General features: G+C 28.5%; 1 protein-coding gene across 9 annotated transcripts; it reads right to left on the bottom strand.

Moving 5' to 3' along the window:
• Positions 1-3220: 3220 nt before the first annotated feature.
• On the bottom strand, positions 3221-6347 carry LOC107491989 (uncharacterized). Of its 9 annotated transcripts, XR_001592701.3 has the most exons (5): positions 5942-6347; positions 5645-5739; positions 5431-5496; positions 4428-4591; positions 3221-3562 (listed from the first exon to the last, which is right to left on the bottom strand). XR_001592701.3 is itself a non-coding variant. In XM_052262816.1 (4 exons), the coding sequence occupies exons 1-4, from the start codon at positions 5723-5725 to the stop codon at positions 3489-3491; spliced, it is 318 nt and encodes a 105-aa protein (XP_052118776.1). In that variant the 5' UTR covers positions 5726-6347; the 3' UTR covers positions 3221-3488. The 9 variants fall into 9 exon arrangements, 2 of the variants coding, with proteins under 2 accessions (XP_052118776.1, XP_052118777.1); XR_001592703.3 differs by having other exon boundaries at positions 5589-6347; XR_001592702.3 differs by having other exon boundaries at positions 5427-5496; positions 5645-6347.
• Positions 6348-16179: the final 9832 nt, after the last annotated feature.

Here is a 16179-nt window from a genome sequence, read left to right as displayed (position 1 = left end):
GCTAGTTCAAAGAATATATTTTAAAATATAAGAAGATGCTTCCCATAAGTTAAAGCCAATGGAATTATTTTTGGTATATAATCTGATCTCACGTTGAATTGGCCTCTTAGCTTGCATTCATTTTATCTACAGATTTAAAATAAGTACTCACTTTAAAAGTGTTATTTGATCGTCAATTTTTTTATTTCGAAAAAATTAGGTAACATTTAACAAACTTTTTGTTAATTAATTGGTACTAATATAATACGTAGGTAGAGAGAGTAAATACTCATATAAATAAATAAGAAAAATGGGTAAGTTTATATAATCAATTTAATTTTAATTAAAATAAAATCTTTATTTTAATTATTAGTTGTTAATTAATTGGTACTAATAATATGTAGGTAGAGAGACAATAAATACTCAAATAAATAAATGAGAAAAGGGTTAAGTTTATATAATCAATTTAATTTGATAAAAAGTTTCAATAATAATTATCTATGTAATTGATTAATTAATTATAATTCGACCCTTTTTAAAACCAAACGTAGTTTAATGCATTGAATAAAGTAAAAGTCAAAAATATTTTTATATATTATTGAATAATAATTTTTTTTGTGACTATTGAATAATAAATTAATTGTATATGTATTTAACATAAGAAATAAATATCTATGTATATTTTATTTATCGATCCTGCTAAGAAACCAATTTGAAATATTTAACTTAGAGCCAACTAGTTAGATAATAAGTTTATTACAACAAAAAAAACAACTCTCACTATCATAATTTTTTAAATTTTAAAATTAAAAATAAAAAAATTTAATTAATTGACTCTTAGTTGGTTACACTTTAGTTGATCTTTTAGACTTTTTCTTTATTTAAATATAGAGTATTATGTAAATTAAATCCTAAATAATTAATTTATTATATTATTTTATTCTCACAAGACTATGAAATATTATTTAGTGGTTTTAGAGTATATTTAATGCATATTTCAAAATCTTATTTTTATTTAAACTTTAACTATATATCGAATAAGTTAAATATATGATTATTTTGTATAATTTTAACAAAAAATACATAAGCAATTAGTTCATTTCTTAAAGGCAAATAGGAAACTGAAGTTGAGAATAGCTTCGGAGTTTGTATATATTCTTGAGACCTAGTCGCTAAAATTTGATGTGTCCTTTTAGAACTAATGAATTAGTAAATTACATTATTCTTTAAAGTAATTGGGCCTCTTCTAGGCTTATCCATTTGACCATACATAGTGCGATCTTTATATAGAAAGTTAGCTTGTGTGTCTACAAAATGTCAAGAGCAGTTAGGGTTAAAGGGAAAAAGTTGTAAGCAATTATATGGGTCAAACACTGACCTCCACTAATTTATAGTCACAACTCACAAGGAAAGTTGGTTGGTAATTGTTTGGTATCCTTTAAATGATTTATTATATTGTAGCGGAAGTTAATTAAATTTGAAGAAATCCAAATGAATATGTAAGGTAGGGTTAGTTATAATGAAAAAAATAGAGAGTTGTTATATGGTAAAGAATTAAAATTTGGATTATATTAAATAATTAATGACTTTTTTTGAATAACATGAACAACGAACTCTAAAATTAAAAATAAAATATATTATATCTCCAAATTACTCATTTAAATCTTAATATTAAAATAAGAGTAAAGCTAGGGAACCAAAAACATATCAGCCAAAACCCAGCCAAATACCTTTGGATGAATTCAAAATTTTTACGAATTAATATATATGGATGTTTCTTCTACTAAGTATTAGAATGTTTCTTTTTCATATTAAATAGATGTTTTTTTATATATTTTTCGAATTTGTGATTATTAGAAGTGGATAAATTAATGTGAGAAAAAAGAGGAAAATTTTTATAGGTTTTAATTAGGTTTACTTAATCAATTTAAAATTTTTTAAATTTTGAATTTAAAAAATTTAAAATTAATTAATTATTGATATAAATTAATATAGTTTTATTTAGTTTTTGGCTGATAAGGTTTTGGTTCCTTATACTTTTCCTTAAAATAACTATCCGCACAACTAGTGAATTAAATATCTGATATGTCTATTGTTTATATTGTTTAATATTTTCATTATTTACTTATATTTTTCTTTAAAATTTTCCTTGAGAGTACAGTAGTTGACTCCAAAGTATGTTTCATGAAGCAAAGATATAATTTAAGCAGAGCAGCCTGGAATATCCAATGGAGGGATTGTGATTCTTTTCTGATGTTCCCATTTAAACCTAATTTCCTATATCTATTTCTGATGATTCACTTTAATAATATGAGTTAGCTTACCATCTACTGTCTCTTTGTTGTTGTGCGAATCTCACTATTTATCCTTATCTTTAATCCAACTTATTATATACACATATATCCCACTATTTCTTTTTCTTTTTCTTTTTTCTCGATGGTTCCGAGGTTATGTTGATCAGCGTCTCCAGTTCAGTGTTGTATATTGTGCAACAAACGATGATTGAAAACCTCTTCTAAAAAAATAAAATAAAGAACCTTGTTCAGCCTAGATGGTGCTTGGTGGCATGGATCTATAATCTTGACTCCATCAATATAGTAGACACTCAAAGAAAAGACAAAATGTATGCAGAGAAGGAGGAATAATAATCAGGCTGATTCACCTACATAAAAAAGAGGGGTGGGGAGAATGGATTCTCTCAATTTTTTTTAATAATTGAAAAAAGAAATGTGATTTCACTACAAGAAAGGCGCTACTTACCGGCGGTTTTTTTTATGATTAGCGGCGGTTTTAAACCGCCGCAAAATCAAAAGCCGGCGGCTCACCAAACCGCCCTAGTTATGGGCGCCGGGATTAGGTTTGGCGGCGGTTTCCAGCAACCGCTGGCATAACCGACGCTAAATTAGTATTTTGTGGCATCCAGTGAAAAAACCGCCGCTAAATACGAGTGCCACGATTTCGCGCATGTTTACCAGCGGTCACGAACCGCCGCTATTTAACACGGTTACCATTAAGTTTGCGACTGTTTTGCGGCGGTTAAAACCGCCGCTTTAACCGCCGCTAATGTTAAAATAGTTTTAAAAAAAATTTCATTTTTCTATAAAAATCGCAGTTTTTTTAAAAATATTATACACATATTTTTTGTGCTTTTTAGATTTTTTAATATTTTAAGTCTCTATTTTCAGGCCTAGAATCTAAACCTGTGGCAAAAACGAAAAAAATTATATGCAAGACAATAATATATTTATAAAAATATCAATAAAACAAATCTCTTGTAAAGAGTTGCATAGTCAAATTCAACTAAATGTTGACTTCAAACCAAAATAATTCCTATCCTAATATACTATTTGTCACTCTATTATTCCACGGAACTCATCCCTGCAGCAATGACTGGTGGTAGCTCCTCACCCTCCCGTTGAAATAGATATCTCAGAGCACTTTCCATTGTCTGTCTCTTTTTTGTCTCTTTTTTTTCTCTGCTATTGCTTCATCCTCGATCACCTTCCTTTTCAATTTCTCAGCTTCCAACTCTTCCTGTAGTTCAAGCAGCTTCCTCTTGGTCTTCTCTAATAATATTCAACCACTACAAGTATATAAGTACATTAATTTTGGACATTTGAAACTGATTTAATGAGACTCAATACAAGATAAATAATATTATTGTGTTACAAATGATATACCAGGTTACTGCAACATTTTTTCACTTTACATTTTACCTTGACAGAGACATAAGCAACTTTTTTGAGCCTTAAATTGAATAACATCAAGGCACAACAAATTGTATGCTCCAATGTCCCTCGATGTCAAGGATATATATATATATATATCCCAAAAAATAATTTATGTCTGAAACTAGCATGAAGAATTTCTAAAGTTATAGATTTCATATCAGATAAACACATACTCTAACAAAGGTGCTGCTAACTAAATTAAGCATCTGCAGAGTTAGATAACTAAGCAACAAAAGTATATGGTCAAATTATAGGTTGATAATCTAATGCTACGGTATCATAGAGTTTGCCTAATACAACTTGGAATTTGAACCCCTACAAACAAAATTAATTAGTATCCTAAATTGTTGAACGGCATAATAATATAGGGGATATAACTCAAAAAAAAAACAACATTTGATGATAAGTTTTCACACACACACATCTTTCTTATCTCATTTCCTAATCTCAATAACTCTAATAGAAATGCTAAAGGAGAGTTGTATCATAACTCCTCAAGCCAAATAAAAAAGGCACGGGTTTGTGATTATAAATAAAAATATGGTGACTAAAAAAATAATATTAATACAATAATGTTATTAGGGACTTTCAAAAGATTTTTCTAATATCCAATTATTTCAAAATTAAGTTAAAACTATCCATCACATACATCTCTCACACAAATAGATCAGATACTGAAAAAGGCAATGACAATAAACTCATGAAATAAATTATTACCCAAACTATGAGAATTCCACGTTGCCTGGCAACTTGCACAGTTTTGATCACATTTGGGATAATTTCTTTCCCTCCTTTTACAAGTATAGGACCCTCATCTTCTATAAAATCTCTCCGAAACCATCAAAACATACAACAAAATCCTTAATTTCTCCCAACAGATCCTACATAAACAACTTAACATAGCTAGGATTTGAAAAAAACCACATTTATAATTTACAGAAACAACTTCACATAGCTCACCCAATCAAGCCCTTATAATAATAATAATAATAATAATAATAATAATAATAATAATAATAATAATAATAATAATAATAATAATAATAATAATAATAATAATAATAATAATAATAATAATAATAATAATAATAATAATAATAATAATAATAATAATAATAATAATAATAATGAGTTCCATAACATGGTGCTGTTCATCAAAGAATGAACTCATATTCTATTTTTTTGGGATACAAGTAAGTGGAAAAGCCAAAGAGAATTAGATCAATGACAAAAGTTATTGCCACAATGGCTCATGGATAATTTTCCTATAGTAGAATACTCAAACTGAAGCATCATAATTTTATTCTTTCCTCTGTAATGGGGTATATGATATAACTTATGAGGACTTCAAAGTTCTGAATTCATGTGTTTATAATAATGCTATGTAATATTTATCATAATAATTGCCTTAGTACTAGAATCAAATTTATTTTCAAAGTTCTGAATTCATGAGTTTATAATTGTGCTATGTAATATTTATCACAGTAATTGCCTTAGTACTAGAGTCAAATTTATTTTGAACCAATCATAATACTAGTCTCCCAAATAGATTAAAATAACCAGAACATATGTGCAGATCCTGCACAAAATAAAACTCTACCACATTTTTCCACAATTCTTACACTCTCCATCAACTCCTTAACAGTAGAAACTCTTTAAAATCAGAAGAAACAGAACAATAAAATGGAACATCATGTGAGAAAGAAGAATATTAACTAACTTGTGGGTAGAGATCACAAATGCCCAACTCCTTAACAGCCAAGGGTAACCCTTCTCCATTAGCAACCTAAGAAGCATAGTATTTGCATGTGTTAATAAAATCAAATACTTACAGATTATTGCATTCTACAGAAATACGGGTAAAAATTGATCCCATACCTCCACATCTGCTGCTACATTTTTTATATTGATAGTTTGAATTTCATTATGCTTACCCTAAAAAATTTTTCCACTGTTGTCCATGTTAGCAACAGGTACTTCTCGACCACGTTTAACCATAATAGTCCCTTCATCATAGCCAATCACAATGCTGCAGAGAAACACAATTTGGAAATTTAGGTCAAGAAGCAAGTGAAAGACAATTTGATAATTTGAAAACTCATCAATTAAAACAGATCCAAAAATTCAACCTAATTCCTAATAGATAACCCTAAGTCCTAACACACATGAATTTTACAGAGAATCTACTCAAATTTTGCAACCATATCTGAATATCAAGAAAACAAATGCACCTCTTAATAGTTTACTAGAAATATCTTCCAAGATTAAACTACATAGAAAAAAACAAAGATGTAATAAATGATAAATCAATTAAATAATAATATTAAAAGAAGTTTAAACTTCCCTGAGATTAGTGTCGGCGTCGTTGGAGAGGAATCGACAGCGAATCTCAACGAGGAGGCGGAGTAGTTGAGAACTGATGTCGAATAGAGAGAGAACACGAATCGAGTGGAGATATCCGCTGCATCTGCAACGCGAAGCTTGATGGGGTGGGTGGCTCTTGCAAAGATGGGGTGGGTGGCACTCGCGAAGACGGTATCTCTCAACTGAGATGGAGAAGAAGAAGAATGGAATTTTTCGCTAGATGTAACAAGAAAAATGAAAACGAAGATTGGGGCTTTTTTTTCTCTTTATCTAATATAATAGATAATAGAATAGAATAGATGATAATTTCGGCGGTTTGTGCTAAATCTGCCATAAATCGAACGATATGGTGGCTAGGAAATTAAACCGCTGCAGTAACTGCCCTAAAATTATCAGATAGCGACATTTTTTCAAATTGCCCCAAATTTATGGCCGCTAACTCTCGCTTCTGTTGTAGTGTTTTTATTATTAATTGTTATAAGTGGAATTAGAAGAAAATATGAGAGAGAGTATATTAAAGAGTTATAGATTACATTTTACTCCTTCAATTTTTTTCAACAATAAATAATATTTTTGTTTTAAAAAATGTGATATTTGAAAAATATACACTATTTATTGCAAGGAAAGTGACATGTCTTATATAGCTTTTGGTTTAACAACCAAATGGAAAGAACATTACACTACTACCGTATTTGCTTATTTGAAAGAGAGATTAAAATTAAGAGATAAAAATTTGGAGATAGAGATTAAGAGATAAAAATTAAATTAAATTTTTATATTATATTTTATGTAAAGTGTATAGGATTAAATTATGTCTCAATATCTTATTTAATTTAAAATAATTACAGAATTTAAAATTAAATAGCTAAAATTATTAAAATATTTTACTAATAATTAAAAAATAAAATTAAAATAAAACCCTAATTCATATAAGTGAAGATGATCAAGAATTATGTGAAACTGAAAACACTAATAAAAGTGTTATGTTTAACAATGAAAAAGTTTGAGCTAAATGAAAAAAAAAATAATGGAAAAAAATGTGATAATTTATTATGTTCAACAATGAAAAAGTTTGAGCTAAATGGAAAAAGAATAATGGAAAAAATGTGATAATTTATTATAAGTTTTTGTTGTAAGAAAAGAGCTAATTGGACGTGGGGTTAAAAGTTTGTCTCTCTATTTCGTTCAAAATCGGTAGGAACGTTGTTCTCTCTATTTCTTGTTCGATGGCACTTCTGTCTTTGTTGTCGCCGTCTCCTCTTTATTCTTTCTTTTTTTTTTTCTCTGTTTTGTCCTTGTTCTTTTCTTCTCTTTTTTTTCTTACAAAAGAAGATAAAAAAAAGAGGGATATATTGAAAATGATTATGATAAAAGTGTGATTGATGGTGGATCGATGATGACAGATAGAGTGGGATTGAGGTGAAAAGTAAGGGATACGAGGAGTAGGGTTGGAATCTGAGATTTGAACGAGAGCATTTTAAGAAGAAAATATTAGTAAAGTTTCAGTTTTTATTTTTAAAAATTTTAATCTTTTATATTTTTATTTTTTAAAGGTGTTAAAAAGATTGAAATTTTGTATCTTAAATTGAAATTTTAATTTTAATTTATGATCACTAAATACGATATTGAATCTTAGTCTTTAAGTGTTTGTTTGGGCGCTATTATTATGTTAAAAAAAGATATTTTTTCAATGAAAAAATATTTTTTTATTTTTTAGCGTGTTTGGCCAATTTCTAATAGTAAAAGTAAAAGCATTAGAAAAATAAAAAAAAACATCTTTTTTGAGAAGCGGTAATTTACATCTTTTTTCTTTAAAAAAAAGATGTTTTTCATATAATAAATAAACAAAAAAGTACTTTTATATTGTTATACCCAAACATAATTGATAGATAAAAAGATATTTTTGTATGAGATATCCAAACATAAAATTACTTTTACTTTTCCATAAGATTTTTTAAAAAAAGATAACTCAAAAAAATATATTTTCTTAGAAACTCACCCAAACAAGTCCTAAATCTCAATCTTAATACTTCAAAACCAACATAACCTTAAAATATAGTGTTTCATTCATAAATAAATTATTAATTAAAGTATTAAAAGTAAATCTAGCTAGATGTATTGTGCTTAATGAAGCCTTGGCACTTAATGTTAGAGAATATTTTTCTTTTAATTTACTCATAATTATTAATTAGTAGTATTTGTTGTATTTTAGCTAAAATTTTCTATACTTTAATTGTGTATTATTTTTTTGGTTGTTTACAGTATCTTTTAATTTGATAGACAAATGATTAATTTGTTGTGAATTTGAGCTCTATTTAATAGTTTATCGTTGGCTAATGAGTTACTATATGCATAATGTGGCATTTGAATTCTCAACACTTATTTAAGCGAATAAGTGATGAAATGACCACTCGATTAATCCAAATTAGTTCTTTAATTATATATTTTAATATGTTAAAAGTATGTATATCGAATGCAATTATATTCCCAAAAATAAAAATAAGAATATTTGTAATTATAATATGAAATCAAAAGATTAAATTATTGATTCAATCATAATTAAAGTATAACAACATTGACGGTAACAAAATTTTTTAATATACCTAAGCTTCTTTTTCTTCTCTTCCTTTTGTTTAATTTTTTTTCATTTTTTTTCTTTCTCTTCTTTTGTTATTATTGTTGTCCTTGTGATCCTCCTTTTTTTTCTCTTTCTTCTTTTTTTATTTGATTTTTTCTCTTTCTTTTTTTTCTTCTTCTTTTTATATATATATTTAACAAAATTACTAAAAATAAATTTTGGTACACAACACAAAAAATTTTGAAAGACTACATATTCAGACCATTGACATACCCATTTTTTCTTCATGTTTTTCTCCAATATATGTTCAACAAAGCTTTGAACACATAAATTTTAATACACAATACAAAACTCAAGTAGAAGAAATTTTTGAGTTGTGCAGTGAAACTATCGAGCATACAAATTTCAGTGCACAAAACCCAAAATAATGGCAATAGAAGTATTTAGTAAAATTTTTTAGACTATGTAAAATTTTTTTATACTATATTGATAAGATTATATTTTATGTCCAAGAATTTTTGTGCTATATATACAAATTTCTATACTATATCCACAGGTTTATGTGTTATATATAAAATTTTTTATGCTAGGAACAGAAATTTATGTACTATATCGATAATTTTATATACTTTTGAACAAAAATTTATGTGCTATATCAATAAAAAAATGCGTGTACTATACACGTGCATGTTAGTTTTATGTTAGACTTTTATCAACTTAGTTGGACTTAATTAGTTACAACAACGTTTGTATCGTAAAATTAGTAAAGCTAATTTTATAGAAAAAAAATAAACCGTGAAAGGAGAAAAATACTCTTTAATAATAACCATCAAATTTTGATATTGGAGGGAGATAGATAATGACTAACAATAGTAAATTATGGATGATTTACATAATAGAAATTCTCCTATAAATTTAACTTTCTCATTTCATTTCTCATCAAGTCATCCAACAACAGTAATAGAAACATTTGAGTTTCTTTAAGAATTTTTTCTTTTTTAAAAGGTATTCTCCTATATCCTATATAATTAGAGAGAAGTATATTTTTCTTTTGTCAAAAAAGAGAGTTATTGTAATTTCTTTGTAATAAATTGATAAGTTATAATTCTCAAAGAAATCTAATCAATTCTTTCATATTTTATACATATTTTTAATTTTTTTTCATCTTTATATTTTAGCTGTGTCATTTATCTGGTACCTAATAGTAATATCAGAATTAAAAGTTATTGATTAATAATTTTTGTTGTTGCAAGTTATTGTATATTAAAAAATAACATCAAAGTATGAGATTCAAAAATTTAATTGGAATAATTTTTTCTTTTGTAAATTAAAGATAAAAGCTATTATGAGAAAAGACAACTGTATGGCAGCAAATTAGCAATTGAAGGTACAAATACGTACTATAAGAAAAGCGTTGAATACCATCGGATTTATCGTCAGATAAATCTGACGATAATAAAATTACCATAAAAAACAATCGGACAGTATAAACCTCGTCGGTAAACGTTTACTGTCAGATTTATTTCGTGTGACCGTTGAACTTTCCGGCAGATCACCTTCTTGAAAAACCAATGTATAAGTGGATCTTTCCGATGGTAACAATGGCACCAAAAACATGTTTCGCGCTACATTATCATAAGATTATTCCTTTGATAATTCCGACAGTAATATCATTTTTTAATTTAAAATAATTGTCAATTGTAATTTTAAATTAAATTTTTTTTGTACAATTAGTGGTCAAATCATGAATAATGAAGAATTTTTATTTAAAATAATTAAATAATACAATATAAAAATTAAATAAAAGTCAAGTATATCAAATAAATATATAAAACAATAAAACAAAAATCTAATATCTACAGATCCAGGTAGTTGTCGTCGACATCAGTCTCGTAGCCCTGAGTCAATGGCGTAGAAGGCGGTGATGATGTCTGTGTGCCACCAGCATTACTGCTGCCACCAGTAGGATCAATGCCAGCGGCGCACATCTTGGGAAGTTACTCCTCCATTTAAGCCTCCATACGCTGCTTCATAAGTTGAAAGAGTGACTATGGATTATTTCTTTGAACATCAAGAAATTGCATTATTTCCTAGAAAGAAAACAAATCCAGTAGTACTCTTTCTACCGTCAATATCTCCAGCATAATCACTATCACAATAGCCTATTAACTTGCATTCATCTGAAGTTAAATAAAACATGCCATACTCAAGAATACCTCTAAGATAGCAAAGAATTCTCTTGACTGCCTTCATATAGGTTTCTGTTAGATTCTCTATGTAGCGACTGACTAACCTAACTGAAAATAAAATGTCAGGTTTGGTATAGGTCAAATACCTTAAACTCCTCACGAGACTTCTGAATAATATTTGATCAACTTTTCTTACACCCTCTTTCTCTTTGAAAAGTTTGACTCCACACTCCATAGGTGTATTGGTAGGATTGCAGTCTAGCATGTTGAGTTTCTTCAACAGCTCTCTTGCATAAGCCTCTTGTGAGATGAAAATTTCATCCTTCATTTATTTCACTTCAATTCCCAGATAATAAGACATTAGTCCTATTACTCATCTCAAATTCTTGAGCCATTACCTTCTTAAAATTTTCAAACATTATTTGATTGTTTCCTGTGAATATGAGGTCATCCACATAGACACAAACAAATAACAAATTTCTTCTTTCCTCTTTCATATAGAGTGCATATTCATGAATGCACCTAGTGAAACCATTATCTTGAAAATACGTATCAAGACGATCATTCTAAGTTCTTGGAACTTGCTTCAGTCCATATAAGGCCTTTCTAAGCCTTAACACCTTATCTTCACAACCCTCAACAACAAAACCCAAAGATTGTTCAATATAAGCTTCTTCCAGAAGATTACCGTTCAGAAAAGCAGACTTCACATCCATTTGGTGGATTTTCCAGTGGTTCTGTGCTGTAAGTGACAATAACAACCTTATCGTCTCCAAGCGAGCAACTGGAGCAAACACCTTGTCATAATCTATTCCTTGCTTCTGCTTATACCCTTTTGCAACGAGTCTTACCTTATACTTTTCTACATCACCTTTAGAGTTAGTTCTTCTTAACTCTGTAAATCCATTTGACTCCAATAGCCTAATGACCACTTGGAAGTAATGCAAGTTCCCAAGTGTTGTTCTTCTCAATTGTTTGAATTTCTTCCTCTATAGCTTGTATTCATTTCTTATCTTTGACAGCTTCTTTAAAACTTAAAGGCTCATCATTGGAGAGTAGACACAATAAATTCTCATCCTCTAGCATTATAGTTTGCTCATAGAGATTAGTGAGACTTCAATATCTATGAGGGCCTTCGCTTGAACTAGAGGATGGAGATGACAATGATGATGATAGTGGGGTTAATGCTGGTGTTGAAGGATCAATTTTATCTTGCACTTCTTGCAGTGGAGCTTCTTCTTCCTCAAAGTAAAGCAAAAAATTATAAGTAGCTTCATTTTGTGTAGTCCAGTTCCACTTTGTACTTTCTTCAAACTCAACATCTCTGCTTATTATTACTTTATTGTTGTCGGAATTAAAGAACTTGTAGCCTTTAATATTTTCTTCATAGCCAATAAATACGACCTTTTAGCTCTTATCATCAAGCTTTGATATTTATTGCTTAGGAATTTGGACATATGCAATAAATCCAAAAACCCTTAAATGTGAAACATTAGGTTTCAAACCACTCCATACTTCTTGAGGTGTTATATTTCTCAAACTTTTGGTAGGTGAGCGGTTTGAGAGATAAACTGCACATGTAAATACTTCTCCCCATAACTCTTTTTGCAATGACTTGCTCTTTAACATCGTTCTCGCCATATTTAGAATTGTCCTATTTTTTCTTTTAACAACTCCATTTTGTTGAGGTGATCTAGGAACAGTTAGGGGACGTTAAATACCATGGTTTTCACAGAATGCTTTGAATTCATTTGAAGTGAATTCTCCACCTCTATCAGTTATGAGAGCTTTTATCTCATAGCCACTTTTCTTTTCAACGAGAACTTTGAACTTCTTGAATGCATTAAATGCTTCACTCTTTTGCTTTAAGAAATAAACCCATGTTTTTCTTGAATAATCATCAATAAAAAATAGAAAATAAGCACTCTTATCAAGTGATAATGGCTAGCGCTTGATAGGTCCACAAACGCCTGCATGAATTAGCTAAAGTGGCTTGGTAGCTCTTGATTTGGACTTCTTTGAAAAACTCTTGAATATTTTTCAAGTAAGCAATCTTCACATAACTTATGAGGATGATCAATTGTTGGAATTTCTTTTACCATCTTCTTTGTTCTCAATTCTTTGAGCCCACCAAAATTTAAATGTCCATATCTCATATGTCAAATCCACGATGGATCTTCGATACATAACTTTAAACATATAGCTCCACCACTTCTCATATTGAACAATACTCAAGATATTATTCTTCATCTTTTAGATGTAATAAACATTAGAAAGAATCTTATGACTTCCGTTCTTTAGCTCGAATAGAATCGTCCCTTTGTCATTGATCTCTACTTTTGATTCATCACCAAAACGCACGTGTCCTTTTACGTTAGTGTCGAGTACTACAAATTTACTCCTATCACCTATAATATGATTGCTAGCTCCATTGTCAAAATACCACGTACAATCTTCAGAATTTTGATCTTCCTTGAGCGTAAGGAATAATTTTGGTTCTTCAACATCTTCACTGTGCACAACAAGTTTATTCTCTTCTTCTTTGGATGTCTGACACTCCCAAGAATAATGTCCATTCTTTCCATATGAATAGCATTCAATGTATCTTTTGTCAACTGTTCTTCCTCTTCCACGACCTCGAGAAAAATTTTGATTTGTTCTCTCTTGAAAATAATTTTTCTTATCTCTTCCTCTTCTATAGCTACGTCCTCGTCTTCATCCACGGCCTCGACCTCGTCCTTATCTTCCATTTTTGTTGGCTTCTCCTCTAGCATTCCGCGAAAGTTTTGTTTGCAAGACCTGCTCCACACGTTCTTGCTTGCTTTTATCCATTCTTTCTTCATGGACCTGTAAGGAACCATTCAACTAACCAATGGACATAATATCCAAATATTTGAACTTCTCAATGGCTACCACCACATGGTAAAATTTTGAGTTGAGAGAACGAAAGATTTTCTCAACAACACCAACATATTCTAATTTTTCTCCAAGCCTTTTTATTTGGTGCACTATCACCAAAACTTTGGTGAAATAATTCGAAATGGATTCAGTCTCCTTCATTATTAGAGACTTAAACCCAGCCTTTAGAGTTTGGAGACGAACCTTCTTCACCTTTTCAACTCCTATGACAAAATTTTGAAGAGTATTCCAAGCTTTCTTTGCATTGGTTATATTAGCAATCTTCTTAAATATCTCATCATTTAAACCTTGATGAATGATAGTAAATGCACATTGATATTTCTTTCTTTTATTTTCCAATTTGTCCTTCTAAGCTTCTGTTAGCTTCTCCACATTTTTTGGTTCTACATAGCCTTTCTCAATTATCTCCCACGCTCCTTGAGCATGGAGAATTGCATTCATTCGGGATGCCCAATTCTCATAATTGAGCCTAAATAATTGTGGATATTGAAAAAGATAAAGTGATTCCACGAAGACAATTTATAAGTGGTTATGATACCATTTTATTAGAAAATGAAGAGGAATGCATTGAATGTATTTGTGTATTGTTCTTTATGAAATGATTATATATGTATTATTTATACTTCTTTTTGACATCTAAACTTAACATATCCTAATAAATAAATAATTTAAAATAAAACTAATATAGACAACTCATTTAAACTGTAGTTTCTATTCATTTTTAAATTCTAACCATCAAATTTATTTTTAACAACTAAAACATTAAGAAGGTATAAAAAAATGTAAAATTAATAATAACTTCTCACTAATTAAACTCAATACATATTTATTGAACCAAAAATCAAATAATCAAATACAACAAATCCGATATGTATGTTGCGTTTTGTGGTAGCCATTGTTTTGAGCTACTTTGTATTAAACATGGAAAAAAAGCTAATAATAAAGGTAAACATTTTAAACGGTGGTTTGGGAAAAATAATTTTTTCTGTTAAAAAAATAAAGGTGATCATACTTCTTATCATTAATAAATTATTTCAAAAAATAAATAATAAGATGAGTAAAATCATCAATTCACACATGAACCGAAAAATTTAAACTAATTGATTCTTGGTGATATGGTTTTGTTCAGAAAGGTTGTGTGACCGACTATTCGGATCAGTGGATAGGGGGATGAAGCATCGGAATTGGACAACACAACTGAGATTGAGTTTAAATTTTATAACATATTTATTAAAAAAAACTAACAAAAAAAATATTACCATATTTAATTGTCATCTTTTTATTAAAGGTACATTTCATAGTCACCATTAGTTACTATAGGTATGACCATCGGATACTTGCCTATATATATTGCTCGTGCATTTTATTTATTGTTCTACATTATATATGAGTTCAAACAATATATCATACAAATGGAATGAAGTGGCTGGTGATTCACTTCATCAAATTAGTTATTGTCATACCAAAACTGTTTTTCAAGATAGTTAATTACTTTTTTGTCCACTTGAAAAGCTTTAGTCAAAACTTCAGGAAAAATAAGTGGAGTCCATCCAAAAACAGCATTTGCAATTGTGATGACATCTGGATTCTGACTACAGCGTTGCCATAACCCACGTTCAATTGAAAGTGAATGAGGCCAATTGGGAATACAAACACATCACCCTTAATTAGCTACAAATTGTGGCCTTAGCTATAGGCAGTTATAAACTTATAATACTAACAAGTAACAATCACAATAATCAACGTACAAAAACAATAATAACAAGTAACAATTTTTTTTAATTGGCAAAGGAAAAAATATATTCGTCGTCACATGAACTCCTCCTTTTATAAGCTGTTATACTAAATTTATTAATAATTTGAATAAATGACAAATAGATTTTTCATTATATGTAAATTAAAATGTACATTATATATAAAATAATAAATCTATCCTTATGATAAAATAAGTATAATTATTTTTATTTATTTATTTTTATTGTATTTTATAAATATTATATAATATTATAATTTTATATANAAAATTACATAAAAGATAATATTTTTTTATTTTTTACTTGTGATGGAAAGAATTTTTTTTATGAAACCCACACACACAAAATTTCTTAGTTTTTATATTTTTAAATAAAAAAATTTCATTCATTTTTTCATTTTTTTCATTTCTCTTAAATCAAATAATGTATTTGTTTGGACGTTATTAAATTGAAAAAAAATATTTTTTAATAAAAAAATCTTTTTTTAGTGTGTTTAGCAAATTTTTAATAGTAAAAGTAAAAGTATTAGAAAAATAAAAAATATTTTTTTTGAGAAGTTACAATTTATATCTTTTTTTAAAAGATATTTTTTCTTAAAAAAAATCTTTTTCATATAATAAATGAACCAAAAAATACTTTTATCTTATTTTACTCAAAACATAATT

The sequence above is a fragment of the Arachis duranensis genome, chromosome 6 (genome assembly GCF_000817695.3).
Source record: "Arachis duranensis cultivar V14167 chromosome 6, aradu.V14167.gnm2.J7QH, whole genome shotgun sequence".
NCBI lineage: Eukaryota > Viridiplantae > Streptophyta > Magnoliopsida > Fabales > Fabaceae > Arachis > Arachis duranensis.
The sequence above is the reverse complement of the archived record's forward strand: the minus strand, read 5'-3'. Positions and strand labels throughout refer to the sequence as shown.